At 49.2% G+C, this 24,360-nt stretch overlaps 7 protein-coding genes across 7 annotated transcripts; 5 read left to right on the top strand and 2 right to left on the bottom strand.

Moving 5' to 3' along the window:
- Window positions 1–245: 245 nt before the first annotated feature.
- Window positions 246–2,027, top strand: N7520_000387 (serine hydroxymethyltransferase; the record flags this gene model as incomplete). Its single annotated transcript, XM_057134322.1, has 5 exons — window positions 246–377; window positions 440–496; window positions 551–644; window positions 693–830; window positions 883–2,027. The coding sequence occupies 5 exons, from the start codon at window positions 246–248 to the stop codon at window positions 2,025–2,027; spliced, it is 1,566 nt and encodes a 521-aa protein (XP_057000258.1).
- A 573-nt stretch (window positions 2,028–2,600) lies between these two features.
- On the top strand, window positions 2,601–3,901 carry N7520_000388 (MOSC domain protein; the record flags this gene model as incomplete). The annotated part of the gene is made up of 3 exons (XM_057134323.1): window positions 2,601–2,621; window positions 2,667–3,828; window positions 3,879–3,901. The coding sequence occupies 3 exons, from the start codon at window positions 2,601–2,603 to the stop codon at window positions 3,899–3,901; spliced, it is 1,206 nt and encodes a 401-aa protein (XP_057000259.1).
- A 634-nt stretch (window positions 3,902–4,535) lies between these two features.
- N7520_000389 (putative Patatin-like serine hydrolase) lies at window positions 4,536–6,499 on the top strand (the record flags this gene model as incomplete). Its single annotated transcript, XM_057134324.1, has 3 exons — window positions 4,536–4,602; window positions 4,656–5,232; window positions 5,284–6,499. 3 exons carry the CDS (start codon window positions 4,536–4,538, stop codon window positions 6,497–6,499), a joined length of 1,860 nt encoding a protein of 619 aa, XP_057000260.1.
- Window positions 6,500–7,462: 963 nt separating this feature from the next.
- Window positions 7,463–9,892, top strand: N7520_000390 (DUF803 domain membrane protein; the record flags this gene model as incomplete). Its single annotated transcript, XM_057134325.1, has 2 exons — window positions 7,463–8,218; window positions 8,273–9,892. The coding sequence occupies 2 exons, from the start codon at window positions 7,463–7,465 to the stop codon at window positions 9,890–9,892; spliced, it is 2,376 nt and encodes a 791-aa protein (XP_057000261.1).
- Window positions 9,893–10,296: 404 nt separating this feature from the next.
- On the bottom strand, window positions 10,297–11,258 carry N7520_000391 (uncharacterized protein; the record flags this gene model as incomplete). Its single annotated transcript, XM_057134326.1, has 2 exons — window positions 10,297–10,408; window positions 10,465–11,258. The coding sequence occupies 2 exons, from the start codon at window positions 11,256–11,258 to the stop codon at window positions 10,297–10,299; spliced, it is 906 nt and encodes a 301-aa protein (XP_057000262.1).
- Window positions 11,259–15,078: 3,820 nt separating this feature from the next.
- N7520_000392 (KilA-N domain-containing protein) lies at window positions 15,079–18,400 on the top strand (the record flags this gene model as incomplete). The annotated part of the gene is made up of 5 exons (XM_057134327.1): window positions 15,079–15,081; window positions 16,024–16,636; window positions 16,686–16,877; window positions 16,930–17,062; window positions 17,113–18,400. The coding sequence occupies 5 exons, from the start codon at window positions 15,079–15,081 to the stop codon at window positions 18,398–18,400; spliced, it is 2,229 nt and encodes a 742-aa protein (XP_057000263.1).
- Window positions 18,401–19,531: 1,131 nt separating this feature from the next.
- N7520_000393 (putative ATP dependent RNA helicase) lies at window positions 19,532–24,235 on the bottom strand (the record flags this gene model as incomplete). Its single annotated transcript, XM_057134328.1, has 8 exons — window positions 19,532–19,741; window positions 19,800–20,130; window positions 20,185–20,398; window positions 20,447–20,831; window positions 20,882–21,023; window positions 21,074–21,841; window positions 21,898–23,425; window positions 23,476–24,235. The coding sequence occupies 8 exons, from the start codon at window positions 24,233–24,235 to the stop codon at window positions 19,532–19,534; spliced, it is 4,338 nt and encodes a 1,445-aa protein (XP_057000264.1).
- Between the last annotated feature and the right edge of the window lie 125 nt (window positions 24,236–24,360).

The following is a 24,360-nucleotide window of genomic DNA, read 5'->3' on the forward strand; positions in this document are numbered from 1 at the left end:
ACAGATAGAACGCCATCTCTTCATTTTGGATTTAGTTGTGTGAAGAAGAAAAGAAGGGAGAAAACGATTCTGCCCATTAAAAAGGAGCCAACCGTGCACAGACCAGGCGGTAAGACAGAACGGGTCTAGTGTGGTTTTCCGCTTTCCGCGGGCAACGGGGAAGGTGCGACCGGCACTCCGCAGTATTAAAAGCAAGCGACTTCCCTATCCAGCAATTGTGTATCTCCAGTTTCCTCAAAGTAACAATGTCTCTTGCTCGCTGTGGGCGCCTTGCTCGCCTCTCACTTGGGAGTGTTCGCCCCGTCTCTCGCGCCGTCCCTAGATGCATCCCTCTCGTGCGGGGAGTATCATCATTCAACCGTGATGCCCAGCAAAAGGTATGAACTATGCCCAATCGATATTTTGGTACTTGGAATAGCAAGTCTAACACCTTTTACAGCTTCTCTCGTCCTCCCTGAAGGAATCGGACCCCACTGTCTTCAACATTCTGGAGAATGTATGTCATTTACCTCAAGCTTCCATAGGGTGGGTTCACTGACACGCGACATAGGAAAAAACCCGCCAGAAGAACTTCATTAACCTCATCCCCTCCGAAAACTTCACATCGCAAGCTGTTCTTGATGCACTTGGCAGTGTTATGCAGAGTATGTAGACCATCCAAAGCTCGAAGACAATTCCTAATCGCATATCAGACAAGTACTCCGAGGGATACCCCGGTGCTCGATACTACGGTGGAAACGAGCACATTGATGCTTCCGAGCGTCTGTGTCAGCAGCGTGCTCTGGAGACCTTCCGTCTCAACCCGGAAGAGTGGGGTGTGAACGTTCAGCGTATGGTGCCTCTCTGATGACAGGACATGGAAAACAGCTCACACTATCACAGCTTTGTCCGGATCGCCCGCTAACCTCTACGCCTATTCCGCTTTGCTCAACACTCATGACCGCCTCATGGGCTTGGACTTGCCCCACGGTGGTCACCTGTCCCACGGTTATCAGACCCCCACCAAGAAGATTTCCGCCATCTCGAAATACTTCGAGACCCTCCCATACCGCCTGGACGAGTCTACCGGTCTGATTGACTATGATGCATTGGAGAAACAGGCTTTGTTGTACCGTCCCAAGCTTATCGTGGCCGGTGCTTCTGCATACAGCCGTCTCGTCGACTACCCCCGCATGCGCGCGATCGCTGATTCGGTGGGCGCATACCTGTTGACTGATATGGCCCACATTTCCGGTCTCGTTGCGGCCGACGTGATGCCTTCTCCCTTCCCTTACTCCGACGTGGTGACTACCACTACCCACAAGTCTCTGCGAGGTCCCCGTGGTGCTATGATCTTCTACCGCAAGGGTCTGCGTCGCACCGATAAGAAGGGAAACAAGGAGATGTACGACTTGGAGAATCCTATCAATGCTTCCGTCTTCCCCGGACACCAAGGCGGTCCTCACAACCACACTATCACCGCGCTGGCCGTGGCCCTCAAGCAGGCGCAGTCTACTGAATTCAAGGAGTACCAGAAGGCCGTGCTTGCCAACTCCCAGGCGTTGGCTGAGCGTCTCGGTGAGTCTACCAGCAATGGTGGTCTTGGATATAACATCGTATCCGGTGGTACCGACAACCACCTGATCCTGGTCGACCTGAAGAACCGTGGTGTGGACGGTGCCCGTGTAGAGCGGGTGCTAGAGCTGTGTGGCGTGGCTAGCAACAAGAACACCGTGCCCGGCGATAAGTCGGCCCTCAAGCCCGGTGGTCTGCGTATTGGTACCCCAGCCATGACCTCTCGTGGCTTCCAGCCCGAGGATTTCCGCCGGGTCGCCGACATTGTGGATCGTGTTGTGACTTTGACACAGAAGTTAGATAAGGCTGCCCGTGAGCAAGCGCAGACTCGCGGAGCCAAGAACCCCGGCACCCTCAAGGCATTCTTCGAATACTTGGGCGAGGGCGAGGAGGTGTCAGAGATTGTCATGCTTCGGCAGGAGGTTGAGGATTGGGTGAGCACATTCAGCTTGCCTTGGGTCAAGGACCAGTAGATTTCTTATATTCTTTTTCTTTTCTTTTTATGTACATTCCCCTATGATTCAATACGAATATGACTGATAAGACCATTTAAAATTTTTTTCAATGTAGAATATAATGTACTGAGTACGGACTGGATCACTACTTGCGATTAGTTTTGCCGTTCTCAGTCTAGTGCCCCATACATCCCTCTATGACGTCCGCCACCTGATGGGTCGAATGCGAAAACCCCAGAAGACGCGAAGTGACCAATTCCACATTTCTATATCAGATGACTTTCGTCCGGCTAAGCGCAGATCCGTGAATTAGCGAGTCACAACACTAGTACTACACATGTTCATAGTCATTCCTGCAAAGTAGCTAAATGTTATTGATATCGATTCCGTTTGTCTGGATTAAAAAGCATCATAAAACTCCATCGCTTAGCTTTCGTCAGCATTATGTTATGTCTCGAATGAGCATCGGTGCATTGGTCACTATAATTGGTATTAATTGTGCGGGGGAGTTTCAATAAACAGATAGCCGATAAGGACCTTTTCCGATGCGGAGAGGTAACGGACAACTACACTCTCCTTACCGATAAAATCATGACCATGAAGGTCAGCCAGGTATGATCTATACATTAATTGAGGAATTTCTCGCTAACTCTTTAGCTCTATCTGTATCCGATTAAATCCCTCCGACCAACCTCTCTCGACACCGCTGTCCTTACTTCCGCGGGTCTTCAGTTTGATCGTCGGTTTATGCTTCTGAAGATTGAAGGCGAAGATGGCCCCAAGCAGACGCTGGAGAATATGCACATTCCTCATTACCCTGAGATGGGACTCTTTCAAACTGCGGTAGAATTCCCCAAAGACGATGATGAGGGGAAAGTCCTTGTTACATACAATCCTCCAAGGCCGCAAGATGTATCAGACCCCAAGCTGCGTGAGATCAAGCACTTAGAGGTCCCACTGTGTCCGTCAGTCAAAAACAAGAGACAGATCCCAGTCGTGATGCACAAGAGTCCAACAACTGGATATGACATGGGCCCCAAGTACAACGATTGGTTCAGCGAATGCTTCGGTTTTCCTGTTATCCTTGCGTACCTGGGAAGTAACTCAAGGAAAGTGCTAGGTACAATGGCACCGGAAAAACGAAATAAAACGCCATGGTGGAGGATCTGGTACGAAGCCTTGGGACAAATTCCCAACAAAGCCATTCCATTATTGCTTATCTGGTTTTATCTTTTGATCCGGGCTATCGATATTCCTATCAACCTGATAGGAAATTCGTTGGCCCCGCAAATTGCTTTCCCGGCCGCCGCCGCCATCCTCACCAGTTGGGTATGGGCTACCCATGTCCTGTTCCTCCGACTACATGTACAAACACGCATTAGCTTTGCCGATTGTGCTCCATATCTGGTTATCTCGCAATCATCAATCGATAATGTCTCCGCCCGACTTCCAGAGGGTAAAGAAATGGATCACACTAAGTTCCGGCCCAACATTGTCGTGTCGGGTGCTGATTCAGCATTTGAAGAAGACTTTTGGACTGAACTTAATGTGGGATCTACCAAGTCTCGTCTATTATTAACTGGGAATTGCGTGAGATGTCAGAGTTTGAATGTTGATTACCAGACTGGGGGTATGGCCAAGGGTGAAACAGGTACGGTATTGAAGAAATTGATGAAAGATCGACGGGTGGATCGAGGAGCTAAGTTCAGCCCTGTTTTTGGACGTTATTCGTTCCTGCATTGGACAGGTCACGGGGATAGAATTCGGGTAGGCGATGAGGTTAATGTGGTGGCGCGTAGTAAGGAGCGGACTATTACTGGTAAGAGAATTTTGACTTCTTTTGGTTCTTAATGCTGACTTTTGTCCTAGACTGGCCCGGTCTGACCAATTAGTTTCTTTATATAGCCAACATTTGAGCTCCACAGACCTGACTAAAATGATAGAGATCCTGTTTAAATAAATTGTATCAGCCCTATACTGTGGACTTTAAAGTAGCCTAGCCAATAGTCATTGTCTTTCGTTTCCGTATATACACAGCCACAACTACGTCAGTGAATAATATGCACCGCCACATAACCACCTGGGAAGATCCATGGATTCAAGTGGATTCAGTTTCCAATAATAACTTTTATTTCATTTGTCGTGATTTCCTGTATGTTTTTTTTGTGCTTCTTACACAACTCCCAAAAAGTGACAAAGTGACAAAGTCGCGTACTTTTACTCATCCCGAACTGTGGCTGCCGGATGGACTAAGCCACCCAAATCGATAGAACACCGCTGCCTATCCGGAATCTACTGGATCAGCTTTCCCTCACCTCGTCACACCTTGACTGAAAGCTGCATTCGATCACTTGTGTCACCAGTCGCTCTTCACTCCCACGCTCTGCAACCGATCGATCAGGCGCCAGCTGTCCCGCAACTTCGGTGCATAAGGCGCCACTAAACCCCGCCGGGGGTAACTTGCCGCTGCAGGGCAAAAAAAAAACAGGAATCCCTTTCGATTAAACAACAACAGTTGCAGTCGCCATGGAATCGGCCAATCTGCGTCGCAAAGATACCACGAAGGGTCCGCCGTTGCGTATTCTCTCTCTTGGTAAGTGTGATGACACTACCCCACGTATGAGTTTGAGACTGACCGAACAACAGATGGAGGTGGTGTTCGCGGCTACTCCATGCTCATCATACTACAGGAACTCATGTACCGTACCTACGTCGAATGTGAAGGCAAACCCCCTCGTCGCGACCAAATACCCAAGCCATGTGACCATTTCGACCTGATCGTGGGAACCGGCACCGGTGGTTTGATTGCGCTCATGCTGGGACGTCTCCGCCTCGACCTCGAGACCTGCAAAGAAGTCTACGTTCGCATGACCCGCAAAGTTTTTGAAACCGACAAGACCATCGCTGGCATTCCCTATCGATCAACATTATTCAAGGCGTCGAAACTGGAGGAAGCCATCCGAGAATGTGTACGGGAACACACCGTCTTTGAAACTGAGGGGAATGACGTGCAAAACAATACCAATGCTCGATCATCCATTGCGAGCCTCCCATACAGTCCGAACTCGGTACCTCAGCGGTCCATGAGCCGGGGAAGCTTTAGCACATCTGCTGCCTCACATCCTCAAGCATCAAGCCAAAGAGGGTCAACCTTTCTCAACGGAATGCGCTGGGGTAACCCAGAAGCCACACTCTACGATAACCGGGAACATCGGACCAAGACGTAAGCTTCTATGTCATACTTTTGAAACTCAATGCTAACTTCCACTTCCAGTGCTGTTACTGCGCTCTACAAGGGCACCGCGCGCAACGGGCCAGTAGTGTTTCTACGCTCCTACGACTCTCGACGAGAACCACCGCCCGAGTTTGATTGTACAATTTGGCAAGCCGGTCGTGCCACTGCAGCCACTGGGCTTGCTTTCAAACCTATCCAGATCGGGCAGCACGTCTTCATTGATGAAGGGCCCGGCACCTACAACCCCGCACCGCAGGTTCTTGACGAAGCGATTGTAAATGAGTGGCCCGGTCGAGATGTGGGTGTTTTTGTCAGTGTGGGGACTGGGCGTCGCCCTTCTGGCACCAATAATCGGCAGCATGAATGGTGGGAAGGTTTCTTCGGCGACTCGTTGGGCACATTCGCCGAGGCGCGACGACGGCTGATGACGAAGATCGAAGGCTGTGAAGATATTCATCAAGAAATGTTGCGGGACACCCTTGCCAAGCGTAATGTCAGCAAGGATAACTACTATCGTCTCAACGTCGAGGTTGGGGTGGGCGAATTCGGCATGAATGAGTGGAACCGCCTTGCGGATATCAGCACCAACACCCGACGATACTTGGCTAAGCCCGAGGTCAAGAAGATGATTCTGGACGCAGGTGTCAAGTTTGCCAAGATTGACCGCATGAACAAGCGCTTGGCAGACCACGCGGCGGCCGGTGGTGACCGTGATGATATGTCATTTGACCTGGAGCGGGAGGAGATTTCCATCTCCCAACATGCACCCATCTTCGAGGTGCCACCGCCGAATGCATTTGCCGTGGAGCTACCAGCTGAGCCTGTCGAGTTGTATCGGCCGCAGGGATCGCCGCCCCTCCCCGCCAGCGTGACGGTGACTGCACCCCCAGAAGATTCACTTCCACTTCGTGCTAGTCATCAGGATGTTTATCCCATTTCTCCGATCCGTCATTCAAGTGCCGAGATTCCTAGCTTCTACCCAAGCCATGGCCACGAGTACAGTCGACCATCCTCACAATCCTCTCCCCGTCAAAGTGGTGATCAAATCTTCCATAATGGCATGCCACCTCCGCCAGTGCCACCAAAGACACCTATTCCATACCCATCGCAGGACGATTCAGGGGGAGTGTCGATGCCAGCTCCGCTATTTACTCACCCCCAGTCTCCGACCGGTATGGTGCGTCCACCCTACCCAGTTGACGAGCCACCCCCAGTCGTGAACCGTCAACGCAAGCCAAGTTACCATGTGCGGTAATTCTCTTGCGATCATTTCCTTCGTGTTCGTTCTTCGTCTTTCGTCCTTTCGTTTGTTTTCGATTATTTTCTTATTATTTTTTCATACTTCTCTTCCGGATACCCTTCATTTGAGATGGAGAATGGCATGGATCTGAGGAAAGGTCGGCGCAGTTAATCGGTTTGAGATATCTATCTATCGGGCAAATCCCGGGAATATGAATGATGACACTTATGATAAGTTCTAATTATGGTGTATAGTAGTAGTACATAATCAGAGATTAATAAGGTTACCTAGAAATAAGGCAAGTAACGATCATCTTTATACGTCTGAATTATCTCATCGGCGTAAGTGGCAGATTCTGTCCAATCGATCTAGACTTTATAATCTTAATATAGACATAATCATCGCTACCATGTGTCTTGAAGGTACCTGACAGGTACCCGCTGATCTTACGGCAAGTTGCCCCACATAGATGTACCGTGCAGGTCACTTTAGATTACGACTTTCCCCCACAGGCCCAGCCATCTTTGTTTTCGTTAGTTTTTCCCCTTTTTCTCCTTTCGTTTTTTGCTCTTGATTTATATAATTCACTCTTCACAAATACCTACTCTGCCTTACCTTGTACTTCTTCACTTTATTGTTTATTCTAAACCTGCAATATTCGCCGATCGCCCCCGCCTGGAATCTGACTTGTTCCAGAAACATTCTCCAACGATCGCTGCCTTCCGAAAACGCAAATCCCCACGAATTCCTCAACACGTGTTCGTCTCAATTCTCTGAATCGACTGTATCCAGAAATTCGAGTTTTGATTTGGATCTGAAACACAACATAATCAGGCGAAACGCGGACTGCGCAAAGTGGCCTGAATTAAGTGTCTCAGTAGTCGCCCGAGCTACGTCTTCGGACGACTTCGTCCTTGCGACTTCTCCCACTGCCGGCCAGTGGTCTCTGATCTTCCCCTCCAAATTACGCCTATCACTATGGATGCCCATACATTATCGCACGCATCTACCCTCCTCGTTCGAGCCGACTCTAGCGGTCGCCCATCCTACTACAAGGCGATCGGTATCTCTCTCGCGGTCGCATCGGGGGTCTTCATCGGCATATCGTTTGTCTTGAAGAAGATCGGTCTTCTGAAAGCAAATATCAAATACAACGAAGAAGCTGGAGTGGGATATGGCTATCTGAAGAATATCCTTTGGTGGTCTGGCATGACCCTGATGATCATTGGTGAAATCTGCAACTTTGTTGCTTACGCTTTTGTCGACGCTATCCTAGTCACTCCCCTGGGTGCTCTGTCAGTGGTGATTACCACAGTCTTATCGGCGATTTTTCTCAAGGAACGACTAAGTTTTGTGGGCAAGGTTGGCTGTTTCTCGTGCATCGTTGGGTCCGTAGTGATTGCGTTGAATGCGCCTGAGCAGTCATCGGTCAGCGACATCCAAGAAATGCAGCACTATGTTATCCAGCCTGGGTTCTTGTCATATGCAGGTGTCATCATCGTCGGTTCCATATTCACGGCGTTCTGGGCAGGTCCCCGATATGGCAAACAAAGCATGTTCGTCTACATCAGCATTTGCAGCATGGTTGGTGGTTTGAGTGTGGTTGCGACACAGGGGCTGGGATCGGCGATTATAGCCTGGATCGGGGGTGCTCCACAGTATAAAGAGTGGTTTCTCTGGGTTTTGCTTGTCTTCGTGGTTTGCACTTTACTGACGGAGATCATTTTTCTCAACGTAAGTTTTTGCGTTGTAATTGATGCTCAGATGAATATACTAACGGCTATGCAGAAAGCGTTGAATATCTTCAATGCTGCCCTCGTCACGCCGACCTACTACGTCATGTTCACAAGTGCCACTATTGTGACTTCCGCCATTCTGTTCCAAGGATTCAAGGGCACCGCCACTGCAATCACAACTGTGATTATGGGTTTCCTGCAGATTTGCACCGGTGTGGTCCTCCTCCAAATATCAAAGTCTGCTAAGGATGTGCCCGACGCGGCTGTCTTCAAGGGCGACTTGGACCAAATCCGGGAGGTTGTCACACAAGAGGAGCCAGAGTCGGAGCCCAGGGCAGACTCGATCCGTGGTGCAGCCTCTATCATTCGTCGCATCTCTACTGCTCGTCGGAACATGGAGTCTGATGAGGCCAAGCGCTTCTTCCACGACAAATACGAGGATACTCTCAAGCCCCCTGGTGAGAACGAAATCATTGAATGGGATGGCCTCCGTCGGCGGAAGACTGTCCTCGGAGCAGGACCTACGATGTCTCGCGCATCTACTCCTCGAACACCTTCACTGAAGCAACAGTTCCCACCGCTTGGAATGTCGCATTTCCCGGATCCAGAGGATGAGGATGATGAGCGACCAACCACCAAGCAAAGCGGTCATTCCTTCCTCTCTGATATTCGCTCTCGGACTTCCAGTCTGCGTCATCCCCAGCAGTGGATTCCATTGAGGGAGCAGGATGAAAAGAATGTCAGTTCAGATGCCCCGTTGGCTCAGGATGAAGGTGTCGACACGCAATACCATGGTGCTCCCCGCCATGTAGGCCGTGAACGAAGCGATACCCCTAGATCTATCGCCTGGGCCGATGAGAAAGCGGATGAGACTCTTGGACCACCGACAAACACTGCGCGCCGCCAGTTCTCCTTCAACAGCATGATAAACCGCATGAAAGTGAACCGTGAAGCGTCCCCCAAGCCCCCTGCCAGTCCGCCTCGTGGTATTCTTCGCCGGACCACAAACTCAGGAACGGAAGAAGAACGACTTGGCCTTGTGAAGGGTGATTCTTACGTAGCACCGCCAGAGAGTCTCGGGGAGAAGCTGGAGCGCTGGTCGAGCACCGAGTCAGATGTCAATGAAATTCAACCCCAAGCATTGCGCACCAGCCGCCCTCACACCGACTCCGTTTCATCCATGTCGACCGCAGCCTTCCCACCATACGAAGACCACCACCATGCACTGTACTCTGGATCTGGTGCTTCCGCGTCAAATCCTTACTATCTTCCGCCCACACGACAAGCAACATCGCCAGAACATGTTGAAGAGTACGATGGCTGGCAGCTGCCACCATCCAGTGCTCGCGACCGTAACCGCACACGAACAAACTCCTCATCCCACGGCCGTGCCCCGCCGCCAGCTCAGTCCTCTTTCTCTACGCACCGCCGCCCTAATCCGCTGCCTCCTTTACCTGACGAGACTGCCGTTGGCATGCGATCCATCTCCTCCGACTCGTCCGACATGGGTGTCGCTTCAATCTCGTCTACCGAAGCCCAGGACACTGAAAACACCCGCCCTGCCCATCTTGCCCGTCATAACAGTGGCTGGCGTCGGCACATGTCTGAGCTGAGCAGTCACGATGGTGATGCATCTGAGGACAGAGGGAACGATCATGGCGCATTTGTCTGAGACTGATTCACCTACATCTATTATTTGCACTGCATTTTCAAGGCGTTGACGGTTTATATAAATTTTGGTATCAATTGATACTGAACTAGATCCCACATGTATGAATATGGATGTCATGATAGATGACGATAATGCATTATGACTGAACCTTTTTTGCCCATCTAAATACTTCCGCCCTTTTAAATTGTATGGTTTATTGATTCCAGGGACTCAAGCTTTGTAGAACTGTAAATGAAAGGGTATCTTGAAGCTTATCCAACGCCATCGGTACACTGCAGAAGCCACCCAACGCTATGCTATGCAATGCCATATGCAACGCCATGCCGAAACCAATGCATGAAATAAAAAAAAAACAAAACAAAACAAAGAAAACAAGAATGTGCAACAGTAAGTTCGTGTATCGGTTACCGACGGCCAAACATCCCAGCAACACTCTGCTGTCCCTTCGGTGCGACATTCATAACAACAAACTGGGACTCAGCAAGCCGTTTCCCAGCTTTAATGCTCTCCAGGATCCTAAAGTCGAGTCAGTACATGATCAAAAAACGGAACGCAGGGCAGAATAATCATACCATTCCACACCAACAATCTTCACGCCCTTCCACCCACCTCTCGCAATCTCTTGCTGAAGTTTCCGAGCCGAAAGTCCCCCACCAGCCCCGAGGGTAGCCTCGTTGGATATCGCATTCGGCTGCCCAATAATCACATGCGAGACCGACTTGCGCGCCATGTGAATAGAGATCTGAGCGCCATGTTCAACCAGAAGACGTTTGACTTTATGATCCGATATTAACGGGAGGGTCGACCCGTTAATAAACACCGTTGCTCCGAGGAATATCGAAGAGTTCACAGATGACGGATCTGCATTGGATGGTCGGGATATGCTAGCCAGATTCGCTTTCACGCGGCCATCCGCACCATCCGCTCGTAGCTCGGCACCAGAATCAACCTTCGTCTTCTTTGTCCTTTGCAGCATCTCATCATCGGATTTCCGCTTTCCAACACCCATGAAACTGCGAATATCTTGAACACCCAACCGTGACCTCTTTGCTTCCACATCACTAACCCACCTCCACTCCCCAGAGCCATTGACATCATTCTGATCCTGTACCTTATCGTCTGTATGCGGTGTGCAGATCCCATCGAATGCGCGCGCCCGTGACGAGGGTACATGGTCTTCTTCACGTAGACAGTCCCCGCTCCGGAACTGGCGCTCGAGTTTTAGTGATCGGGTCTCTCGCCATGATGATGTTCCTGCGTAGGCACCTTTAGCTCTCTGGTGGCCGGTTGAAGCGGAGTTCCAGGCATCGAAAATTTTGTGGTTCTGCGGGGAAGGGGGCCGTTTGCGGGGAGTTGTTTCGGGCATCACGTGGGGTCGAATGTTGGAGTGAGGGGATAGGAAGTGGATGCCTTTCGGTAAGATTACAAAGCTTGAAGTAGAGGATCTTGTTGATCAATCTTATGCGAATATTGACGTTTGCACATGTGAGTTCGCCCGTTCGCCCGGGCTGATCTGATCCACGGTTCATGGTTGTTTGGGTTTTGCTGCTTTGGGATAGGGTATGGGTGTCACGTGGGACATGGATCCTTTCACTTACATGTGTGGATTTGGTTCCAAACATGATATAACCTTCAAGTGTTGGAAGATCTGGGTATAGGTATGTATAGCTGGTAAATATATTGATGTGCAATGTATTGAATCATAATGTCCAAAATGTTCTCTTGTTGATGAAATGGTTGTGGTCAGCGCAGTACTGTTCAAGTACATATATATACCTTAGTATGTACATAGCACTGAATTTCCAAGGACCACTTGGGCATTTTTAAGCAATATATACATAGACATGTCCATTCAAATGCAGTGTCACCTGACTACAGTACATGTACATTGAATATGTACATTATGTAGATGGCAGGTGTCATGCTACTTTAACAGCGAAGCACCTGGAAATCGACAGGAATCGATCCCATGTGCATGAACCTATCACTCTGATTCACCCATCACATATCGACAGACATTATACAGAATGATCAGATAAATATCACATGGCGAAAGAGGTTCTCTATCTTCTAGATGACGACTGCAGCCGTACGCCAACGCTTAAACCTTACTACACGAGGATGGGAATCAGGTCTCTCGGCTTCCAGAAACCTCTGTCACTCTGTGGCCTGTGTACCTGACTGGTCTCCTGCGACTCTAGTGCTGGTGCTGGTACCCGACACCCGCGGTACGTCGATATACACAGGAAAAAGAAATAGATCAAGAGAAACGTGGGGATGGCCGAACTACCCAGCATGTTCGAGCAGGTCGCATGTCCACGTCTCAGTACGTACCAGCATATCCCATGTTCCCTTAAAATATTATTCTCAGGCGTAGAAACGATCGGTCCAGGCATACGTACATGAAAGTCAATGCAACTGACGCACTCAGAAGCAACTCTATCAAGGGATAGGGATGGCGGGGAAAGTCCAGCCAGTTCATTCACGCCACGCCATCCCTAGATAGAGAGATATTGACCAGTTGAAAGATGGATACAAGCAGCGGTGAGCGCGCCTCCTCATCCCCAGAGCTCAGACCTGCATGGACCAAATGGCATGCTTCGAGAATGTGGGCGATCAGGAATGCGGGCAGAGACCAGTCAGAGACATGCACATTCCTCGGGGACAAAGTGTCAAGAGACGGTGAAGGGAAGTGACTTGGGATTTTCCGGGGGGGCGTTGGCCTCGTTCCCTGTACGGAGTAGCTGTAGTCCATACATGTACATGCGTTACTAAAATTAAATCTATTTTCTTGCAGGAATTCTGTTAATGTCGTACATATTATCTTATCGTGCTGACGTCGTGGCGATCCTGGAGAAAAGAACGGAGAAAGGAAAGAAAAGCCGGGTATTTCCACGACAAAAAAAGTGGGAAATTGGAAATAACCCAGAAACCAACGGTGAGCTCCACACGAAAAGCCAAAAAAGCCAAAAAAGAAACTAATAGAAACAAGTATGAATAAACCTGTGCCACGTCTGCACGCAAGGGGGGGGGAAAAGCAACTGGCGGTGAAATCCACCATGATCTAGGCCGCTACGTGGTGAGGTCGACGGCCAGTCATTGTCCGGTCGGATCGTCGATCGGCGGGCGGTTGCAGCATTAGAGGGGGCTGAGAACCAATGAAATGATGAAGTGAGTGGAGATAGCTGATTAGTGTCGTTACACCTTTTTGGGGGCCCGGGCCATCCTGGTTCTGGAGTGGAAAAAGCACGGATATTGGCTCGGAGGAATGGCTAAACATGGGTTGGTCCACGATTATTGAACGTGCAGTCGATCTCACGGGACGAATGCAATGCGAGGTTAAATCAGGTTGCACGGGGAGGGGGGGGGATAGGACGTGGTGAGATATGATTCGTGTGTTTTAAATTGAAATCTAGATTGACCGGCGACTCGATAAGGGAGAGAATGACTTTTAATACGGAGTAGGTGGTTTAGCGGGATTTTAGGTGGTTGATGGACTTCCCAAGGTTGAGGGATTGGTAGGAAAAAAGTGAAAATGACAGGGGACATCCTGGTTCATCAATAATTGTTCCCCTCTATCTTTTGCCCCGTCCCACTTAGACTGGTCCAGACAAGACTCAAGGCCGATCCCGGACTTGTATGAAGTTTTTTTAAATCATGTTATAGTTAACCCTGGTGAAACCTGTCATAGGACTCCATACTCTCCATAACTCCAGACTCTGCACGGACAGGCTGCAGGGTAACTGGTCAATGCAAGGTACGGGACGAACCCGTCGATCGATAAATGATGACAATAAATGAAAAAAAAAACTAAGTGGAGGTGCGCCCCGAGCCGGTAGGTGATGCGAGATGCTCCCGGCTTCTCATTGCCCGACGGTTCCACGAAGGGATCGTCCCAGTCTCCTTACCTTTTTTTATTTTCAATTATTTACCTGAATTAATTCTTGGGGATGATACATCACAAGCTCCCAAATTCATTTGAGAGAGTGGAGAACAAAGATGGTCATAGCTTTGTACTTCCGAATGCCCCGATCAGCTCTGGACACTAGCGTAGGGGGAAGGGGGGGGGGGGAGTATTCCGGAGTTACTCCATAAGGGAAAAAGAAAACATAAGTAATCAATACCTCCGTATTTCGTACTTCGTAATATGGTTGGGGATTTCAGCTCCACTACAAATCGAATGGGATTGTCAGTCAATTATAGACAATGGATTAAAATATTGATGGATCCTGTACGCTGCGCAGCGGGTATCGGGCCGTCGATAGTTGAACAGGGATCTGGACCATCTGTTACCTAAAGATTGGAGAGAAAAAGAACAAGTGGTACCTGCTTTGCCCGATTAACCCCGTTTCTTCCCGAATTCCTCGGTCAAACGCCACAACCCAGTGGGACAGTGAGCCCAGTGGGGGCGAACACAGTCAGAATAGGGATTTCTATTATAAAACTTCCCAACCTCTTTTCAATTGAGGATCATTATTGGAATCTATGGAATGGAAATATCGAACCATATTTGAATTTGGAAATTGAATGACATCTGTCAACCCTTAAAGTATATCTTTATGCAAGGGATATCGTGAAGATGGCGGTGTATAACTGTAACTATTAACGACAACCATTTGGAACTCCCCTTGCTGGATCTAGAACCCATTTGAGAAGAGAAGAAATCGTTACGGGGCGTTACAATCCGGCCGTAGGACTAGACAGGGATGGAAAGAGAACAGACCCTTGATCGACTCAAGCCACCCGTGTTTCGTGGTGCTTTCTCACCCACCGATTTTCCCCTCTTTTGTCTGTGTGACGCGCCCAATCTCCACCGTTACTCACGGGCCGCTTTTATCGCTGGGTATTGCTTCTCCTAAGATCGACGGGCCGCGCTCTTTAGATCAGACCCACGTCCGTGTTGATCGGGCCGTTTGGGCCTTGCATAGCGAGTACAAGAGTACGGGTCGAGGAGAGCAGAGTACAGCGTTAAATGATCCAAAGTGGTTGGTGTAATTGAATCAACCGTAAACTGCAATGTTGTAGTTAAGCGCTGGTCTGAAACCCGGGTAATCGAAGTAAGTAAACTGGTCTTTTTGGGGGGGGGGGGGGAAAGAGGGGAAAAGCGGAACGTTTCATGTTTGTGTATTTTATGTATTTGATTGTATCCATGGTTCTTCGATGATTTGGTTCGACGGGAGTCAACCATGGTAATATTCCGAAGTATGGAGTATGTGATCTGTATTTATGTATTTTCTTATATACTTGTATATAGTGGATAATAGTTTTAGACTAGCGTATTAATTGTGTGATATAATGTGCGTGGAATTAGAAGATCAGCGTTTTCCTTGTCACACAGACCAGGATCCTCAGCTTCAGTGGATCTTTTACTCTTTTCTTCTTTCTTTTTTGGTTTTTCAATGTCCCTGCATTTCCTATTTCCTACTTTCTTGTTCCTGTTTTGTATATTCTATTTTATTTATTAATATTTCTCTTATATTTATTTTCTTTTTCTCTTGATTTACACTAGTTACCGTCCTTGCTTGGTGGCGGGTTGACCTCGATCGTAACCTCCACTTTCTTTTGGTCCCACAAGATGATTCGATAACTATTTCGGTTGGAGGAAAACAAATAAAAAAAAAAAAAAAAAGAAAAAAACGAAACCAAAAAGACCATCTAAAAGGTGGCCGGGATTTCATCACATTCTCTCTTAAACATCTTCTTCTTTAACCCTTAGTCATCCTGCGGCTCGTTGTTTCTGCCCCTTCCAAACCGAAGTGATGCGTTTGTCTGTTTAATCTCTCCTCCCTTTCTTTAAGGTGCATCTCGCATCCACCTTGACCTACTTCTTGCATGCAACCTGCTGTTTCTTCTTATTTTGCTTTTTCATGACCTTATGAAGATTTGATGACTATTCCTTTCTCCTGATCTTCGAAGCTCTGCGATTTACTTCAGCTCAGGAAAAGAAAGTGAACCTTTTCCCCTCCCCCCAGACGCCGTGCAACCAACAAAAGGCCCGGCTCTTTGAAACACCCACTCTTCCACCCAAAAACTCCAAACCAGGTGTTTTTATCGACAACTCAAGATTATCGATACATCTTCTTCAGTCTAACGTCTAAAATCTCACCTCGTCTCGCCTACTATCTTTCCAGTATTATCCCCGTGAAACCGAAAAGCTGGAGCTGCCGTCGATTTCCCAGGTCCACACCCGCGGTCCTGCTGATATTCCCTGGTACAACCACCACGCGGCCGAACGACCGCTATTGTCTGGAGACAAACTGCCTGCCCTCAGCTTGCCCACAGCTCCTCAAGCCTCATCCCGTGCTTATCAAGACGCCAGCGTGAGCGGCAGCGCTCGTACTAGCCTGTCCGGCGCCTCGGCCGTCCAAGAGCCCCGGAGTCCACCTGCCGATCTTGCTTCACAGGGTCGCCTCTCACTGGATTCCGAGTACTCCATAGTGCCCAGCGAGGCCTATTATCCCAGCCCGACCTCGCTCGGCAGCATGAACCAGGCCCCACCCTACATGGACGTGCATCCTCATATGTCTTCCGCTCAAACATACGCCCCGCAAGGTGCTACCGCGGGCGCCATGTCGCATTATCCTTATCACCAACAGCCGCCCGTGCTGCAACCTGTTTCCAGTTATGGTCCATCGTACCCCCAGTACGGATATCCCAATGGAGTGACATCACCGCCCACCGGACATCCTCCACCGCCAAGCTCCATGGGACAAATGGCGCCCCAGATTTTGCCATTGCCAGGAGGTGAGTGTTTTGTGATGAAAGACGTGACGCGATACTAACAATCTCTTAGTCGGTAACCATCAAGTGCCCGTAGGATACGGCAATACTACCGGATCACCACTGCAAGGGTATGTCTATGATTCAACTGGTCAGGGCGCTCCTCCAGGAGCAAAGCCCCGAGTCACCGCGACCCTGTGGGAAGATGAGGGCAGTCTCTGTTACCAGGTTGAGGCCAAGGGTGTCTGTGTTGCCCGCCGAGAGGGTGAGTGAACGATCAATTGGCTCAAGATGGTAAATCCTAATGAGATAAACAGACAACCACATGATTAACGGCACAAAACTATTGAACGTCGCGGGAATGACTCGTGGTCGTCGAGATGGCATATTGAAAAGTGAAAAGTTGCGCCATGTGGTCAAAATTGGGCCAATGCATTTGAAGGGCGTCTGGTATGTGCAGAACAATTCATCCTCATGACGCCGACTGACAGTGAAATCAGGATTCCATTTGAGCGAGCGTTGGAATTTGCGAACAAAGAGAAGATTACTGATCTTTTGTACCCGCTGTTTGTACACAACATCGGTGGACTGCTGTACCACCCAGCAAACCAGAACCGGACAAACATGGTTGTGCAAGAATCTCAGCGACGAAGCATGGAGGGTCCCCCCGTGGCGCCTCACCGTACTCCGACAGCCCCCCAGCCCTCTAGTCTGCATCATCATGCAATGCAGACCCCCATGTCCGCGCAGATGTCACAGCCGTCCTCCATGGGCCAACGTCCCGGAATGGACCGAGCCTTTCCTACTCCCCCAGCCAGCGCATCTAGCTTGATGGGTGTGACTAACCAAGGAAGCTCATACGAATGGGGTGCCCAGGGAATGAACTCGGGGGTGCCGCATACTCAGCCACTGGCGATTGACACAACATTGAGCCATCAGCAACGTTCGATGCCTACCACACCTGCCACCACACCCCCAGGTAACAACATGCAGACCATGCCGCCCTATCAGACACAGTCCGGCTACGAGAATTCTAAACCATACTATTCCGCCCCGCCGCAGTCTCACTCGCAGTACGCCCCACACACCCCGATGACCCAGTCTGGTATGCCCCAGTACGGCCAGCCATTGCCGGCAGTCAACTATTTGAAGAATGAAATGGCCCCTCCGACCGGTCGGACTCCAGGCGCCCCTGAGACAGAATCCCCTGATCTCAAGTCAGAACGCTACGCCCAGACCAATGGTCCCGATGAATCTGTTCCCCCGCAAGAGCCTGAATACCTGCAGGACCAGGGATCTGGTTATGGTGCCAACCGCGGATCGTACACATACTCGACCAACCAGTCGGTGCCTTCTCTTAATGGAGAGCACTCACAACTGACCCCCGAGATGACCGGTTCGCCACAACAGAACGGTTCGGGCCGTATGACCCCACGCACTAGCGTGAGCGGACCTCCGCCACACTGGACCTCCGGCTACAATACCCCTCCTCGTCCATCCGCAGCGACCACACTCTACAATGCCGTTAGCGACACCCGGGGTACCCCTGCTAATGGCGTCTCCGATCCTTACTCCATGGGCTCCATGAACGGATCTACGTCTCTTGGAGGATCGGGCGGTAAGCGGATGCGTGACGATGATGAGGTGATCCGCCCCGAGATTTCTGGTGAGTATGAGAGCAAACGCCGCAAGACTATCACCGATACTACTCTTGGTGGTCCTATCAGTGGTGCTCCTCTCCTTCAACCCATGAAGACTGGTGCTGTCATGGCCGGTCGCCGCCGTTAAACAAAAAACAACGCCCACGTTAAACCCCCAACCACTCACTGTCTCTTTGTCATATTTTTTCATAACACCCTTTCCCTGCTCTGGCCGGAGTTTTATTTTTTGTTTGGATTTGTTGATAGACTGTGGTGCTTGGTTTACCGCAGGCTTGGGACCGTCATGATTTGATTTCTTCCGATTTAGCCCACGCGTGAAAATTTCCACCATTGCCCTCATGACCGGAAGAATAGTAGAAAAGCTGTTCTTTCCATGTTTTCTTTGCGGCATGCATTTCTAGTTTTTTGGTTTATTTTTCACTGGAACTCCCTGGGTCTGTCTCGGGTTCATTCTCAACCCCTGACTCAAGGTTGAAAGTCCTTTTTATTTGTTCAGCAAAGTGATGACATGGGAACGGGGAATGATGTTTTGCATGGGCCTACTACAAACCCACCTTGATGACTATGATGACACGAATCTCTTGTAACGAATCTTTTATGTGTGTGATTTCTTTACATCTTGGTTTATTTGGTTTACTATCTCGTTTAACTGCGTCATTTGTTTATTTGCTTTGGCCTTTCACTTTACTCTTGGGCAGAAAAGGGTCTTCTTTCCTGGCATCCGTGGGTTCATCTTACCCTCTATGGTTATGTTTAGAAGAGAGACGATATGATGGTAATGAATGATCATGATGAACCGATTTGTTTTGATTTGCATTGAGGTTGGCGATACAATCTTCCTTGTCTAACTTGAGCCCAATGAATGATCATGCGGCTTGCTTTGCTATTGTACTTTCCTCCGTATGCCTAAGTTCATACTTTCTATAGACCTCCCGTTCCAATTGAGAGAACTTCAAACTTTTGTTCACGCTCACTATGGATGACTCCATCTAATGTATGTCTGTGGAACCATCGAATCAAACCCATTCATCATATTTCTATAACTTCCAGCCTGGTCATTACACATCACAAAGAATGCCAAATCAAAAACAAAGCAAAATGTGCATGAAACGAGCATGTCATAGCCATAAACCACCATACCTCCAAACCCAAGAGCCCGACGTGCCAAACCACTGAATATGTACCAAATAATCATTGTAAAGCAAACCAGACCGGCCAGAAAGAAAATAATACAGTATAAGGGGGAAACAAGGAAGATCTATCGCTTGCCAGCCTGGGCAAAGATCTGCTGCCAAATCTCCAACCACTGCTGCTGCTTATAAGATAGCGGACGATGCGGATTCCGGAACGTAGTAGCGAGAAGATCACGAAGACGGGCATTAAGGAATTTCAACGCGAGCATAGATTTCCAGTCCCGCAATGCAAAGCGGATGCGGTTTGCATCGATGGAGATGACACCCGAGTACAACTAGAAAGAGAAAGCCATCAATTATAAGATCCAGTCCAAGGAAAGGAAGAGGGCTTACCTTAAACTCCGCCTCACCACATAGCAATGCAATGGCGAAATCATCCACCGCAGTAGTCTCGTGCGCGTTCAGGTTCCGGTTACGAGCCTGCATGATATGGTAATATGAGAGCCACTTGATAGCGTGATCTGCGCGTTTATTCACAGATGTAGGATGCAAGGTAACTGATTGGTTGTTCAAGACGTTGCGCCAGCCTTTTCCTTCGCGGGTAAGTAGCTTAGGGTAGAAGCTCCAAGCCACGACGGAGTTGATGACTACGTCGTTTGTGCTGTTGATGTCGTATTCTTCGGGGATGGTGAAGAACTGTCGGTTTCGGTTACTTGACCGGGCTCTGGGGGGTGATTAGTTTAGATACAATGCATAGAATGGAAAACGGTGTACGTACCGGTTCAGGGCCAACTTTTGCGAAGGGTCTAGGGTTAGTAGACCGGCGTCGGCGATTGATACGATGAGCTGCATTTTGACATCTTCGATACCTAGGAGGGTCTGGGGGTTGAGGAAGTTCTTTCGGCAGAATGAAAACTCGTTTGAGCCGGGTGTGCTTCTTGCGCGCCTCCAGCCACAGTAAGCGTTGTATACGGTCAATAGGTCCGAGTCGCCTAGATTAGGTTAGAAGAGGGTGTTGAAATTTGGAGAATGTGGTTTACCTCTTTGGAATGAGTTTCTTGCTGCGTCCCGTTGCGAGTTGGAACCCATGGTGTTGACGAATGGGGACTTGGAGGAGAGGATGGCAGCAATGCTGACAGCAGCATCCAGACACTTAAAGAATGCTCCGTGGATAATCAGTTTTCCGAGGAACACATCCAGCGGCAGTTTTGCCAGCTGACTTCCTAGAGGTGTAAGACTCTCATTGCTGGTAAGGGCTTTGACTTCTTTGAGAGAGTCAATGGCACGACGAATGTTCTTGGATGACGGTGGGTCCAGAGCTTCCAGGAGGGTTTGTTCTACCTCGCCCAATTTACAGATCTTCACTCGCAGAACCAGATCTTGAAGGGAGAGTCGAAGCATCTCCGGGGTTTGTTGCTCAGCAAGCTAAATCGTTCCGTTAGTGGCCTGATGGAGTTTTACATTGATTCACTTACTAGCTTGTCGTGCCGCTGTTTCGTGAAGAGGTGGAAGCAGATACCCTCCTGAACACGACCGGCTCGACCACGTCTTTGCTTAGCATTGGCACGGGAAATGAATGACTCGACAAGCCGGGAGAGCTGTCGCCTTTCATCGAATCTGTAGAACAAGTTAGGATCAATCTAATTGCAAGCATTCTGGAGACAAACCGCATCATCTTCTCCTTTCCTGTATCAACAACTGCAGTGATGTCTGGAATTGTGATACCAGTCTCCGCAATGTTGGTAGCAATGACAATCTTTCTTGTGCCAGGAGGAGGCACGTTAAATGCCTTTTCTTGATCTTCACTAGCAATCGAGGAGTGGAGTGCATGAACAATCCATCCCTGTTGGAACGTGGGCTCGGCGAGAATTTCATCATTCAGACGACGAATCTCCGCTAGGCCAGGCATAAAGACCAGAATGGCTTTACTATAGCGGTCCATGTCCGGAGCAGTGGCGAGTCTGAGAAGCAATCTCTTGATCAACTGATAATCCATGCGGTATTCGTCAAACCGAAGCACCGTCTCCCGCGTCTGTTTAGAGTATCCATCGAGACTGGCTTGTAAGCCACCAGTGTCACTATTGGAATCCTCTTCATCAATGTCGTCGTCTCGGACAGTGTTTGCATCATCTTCAGATAACCGATAGTTGGTCAATTCAACTGCATCCTCCAGGTACTTCATCTCCACGGGGAAAGTTCGTCCAGGGATGTTGAGAACCGGGACACCACCAAGGTAGGTAGAGAAACGTTGTGCATCAAGAGTAGCGGACATCAGAATGAGTTTAATATCGGGGCGTTTCTGCATCAACCGGCGAAGAACGACTAGCAAGAAGTCACTGTCAATTGTACGCTCATGAACTTCGTCCAGAACAATATGAGTGATGTCCTGGAAATCATCTGGTCGCTCCAGCATGCGCACAACGACACCGGTGGTTCTACTCAAGTCAGCTGATATACTCAGACGTCAGAAACAAGACACAGAAGAACATACGCATAGACAAGTCGAGTGGTTGAGCTGATCTTGCTTTCCAGCCTAACGGCAAAGCCGACAAGGGATCGGGTCGTTCCCACATCATTCTTACTCTCTCCCAATTCTTCACTGACTCGCCGAGCAAGCGATATCGCTGAGATTCGGCGCGGCTCCGTCACATAAACTTTACACGGGCGGCCTTGAAGCATTTCATGCTCAAGGATATAAGATGGAATCTGCGTACTCTTTCCACTTCCAGTCTCACTGCAAATGATAAGAACTCGATGTGTGTCGAGAGTGGTCAAAATGTCATCTTTGAAGTTCCAGATCGGAAGGTTCATTCGACCCGGCATCATTTTGTGGAAAGACGGAGTGGATGCCTTTGCATACCATGCTTCCCTTAGTCGCTCGTCTTCACCGAGGTAGTTGTTCTCCCTAGCATTACCTCTCATGGGACTGGCTGGCTTGACAGCATTTCCGTTTCTCTTCCGGAAATTGTCCAAAAGCACAACGTCATCCTCAAAGGTGCCTTGATTATCCTGTATAAGAAGCTTGAGGTTCTTAGCTGTAGACTTATCCACTTCATCTTCCTGTGTCTTCTTCATCTCTGAAAAATCAGTCCAAAGATCTCTCCAGACTGCTGGTATCCGCAGACAGGCCTTGCCTTCTTTGGAACTTTGAGGGAAAAGGATGAATAGGGCGAGAGTCGATACGTATCCTTCTGCCTGCTGGGCATCTGGCGTTGCAAGAGATTCCATCGAAACAAAAGTTGCATTTGCATTCGACTTGTGTGTGACCGACTCCACCACCAGTGGAAAGGGAGTTTCTTGCGGTTTCGACCAACGAACCTCAACGGCCTTTCTGTGTTGGTGACCCGAGGAGGAAAAGTCCTGGTAGACCACTTTGCATGCCGAATCTCTAGCCTTGCAGGTTTCTTCCAAGACTCGCCGTGGACTCAAGCCAGTTGATTTTCCAAAGTCTCGAAGCGTGAATTTGGCTCCGGCATCAGGAGGTGGAAGGCCCAATATCGAGCCCGAATTTTCAGTCTCCATTTGAAACATACCGCCTAATAGATCGTCCATCTCTTCAAGTGATGGAACGGTCAAATTGGGGTCCTCTGGCCCCGGTTCCTTAACCTCCGGTTCACTCTCTTTCTTTTTCTCGGCTGGTCGTCGTAGAAAAGCTGCTTCCTTTCTAAGATCCTCTAGCTTGTCCTGCCAAATGTAGTCGGCCTCTCGGCGCTCGAAGAGAACATCGCCTTCGATCTTAGCAATCTTGCGTTGCAACTTGGCTACCTCGGGATTGTCTGATCGACTGGGCGTGGTTCCACGGCCTTTTTTACCTTTTCCTGGTCGATCAAACAGTTCAGGCTGAAGACCAAACAGCTTCGTTTGGAAATCCAACCATTCTGGAACCATGTGATCAGGATCGACCGAGCTATCCGAATCATACGAAACAGGAGGTGCAACCTTTGCAGCCTTCCAGTCTGCCTTTGGCTTTTCCTGCTTGTTTCCATTCGAAGTTTTATTCGACTTCGATGGCTCCGATCCTGATGACTGTCAGTGCTTTTTTTATGACCAAATGAGAGCCTGGGTTTACCGATCATCCATGATGTTACCTCCGCATCTTTCTGTGGGCGAGCATTCGTCTGTGTATATGAAGGGAGATCTTTCTTGGCACTATGTTTCGCCAACCACTCCAAAGCCTCATCCAAATTCCAAACAACATCACGACTGACACTTGTAGGTGTTTCTTTAAAGTATAAGAGAATATGTTTGAGCGCCCCTTCCACATCATACTCAGTAAACCCAAGCTTGAGAAGTGTCTCCTGTAATGTCCAAAGCTTGATGAGAAGTTCCTCCTCGGAGCCTTCCTGCTTCCCGCTGACATTCCGTGCGTTGGATGCAAGATAATCATGGTCTTCTGAGCCAGCTAGCTCCAGTATCCTATCTTGCACTTCGACCGGAAGCCATTCGAGGAGGCCCAAGGTCACTGATTGCTGTCTAAAGACGCGGCGCTCAGTGTCCATCTTGGTAGCTTGTCGCACCGCGTCGCTTCTGCACTTTGCAGCATGTTTCTCGACCAAAATCTGTAATTCTGCCTCCTCCAAGTGCTTCTCAAGTTCCTCAGGTGTATAGTTGTGTAGTGAGGGGTCGGTTTGTGGTGCGCCCGCATCGACTGGACGGTCCTCTTGGCTTGTAGGCTGAGTTTCATTTTGTGGGGTGGGCTTGGATTCTGTAACAGCGGACGAGGGTGTTTCTGCGACCTCTGGTTTCGGTTTCGAGGGTACTGAGACTGTTGCAAAGCCCCGCGCTGGATTTGAGGCGGGCTTTTTCTTTTTCTTATTGTTCGGTGGCATTGTAGTTACTGGTCTGAATGGGCAGGAACACGTGTAATTGGGATGAGAGAATGAAATAATTGAGCGTCAAAGGGTATTCAATAAGATCAATCACAGATCAATGGGGAAGTTGAAGAGTAGAAATA

This window comes from Penicillium odoratum (genome assembly GCF_028828045.1).
Source record: "Penicillium odoratum strain IBT 22623 chromosome Unknown utg000001l_segment0_segment0, whole genome shotgun sequence".
NCBI lineage: Eukaryota > Fungi > Ascomycota > Eurotiomycetes > Eurotiales > Aspergillaceae > Penicillium > Penicillium odoratum.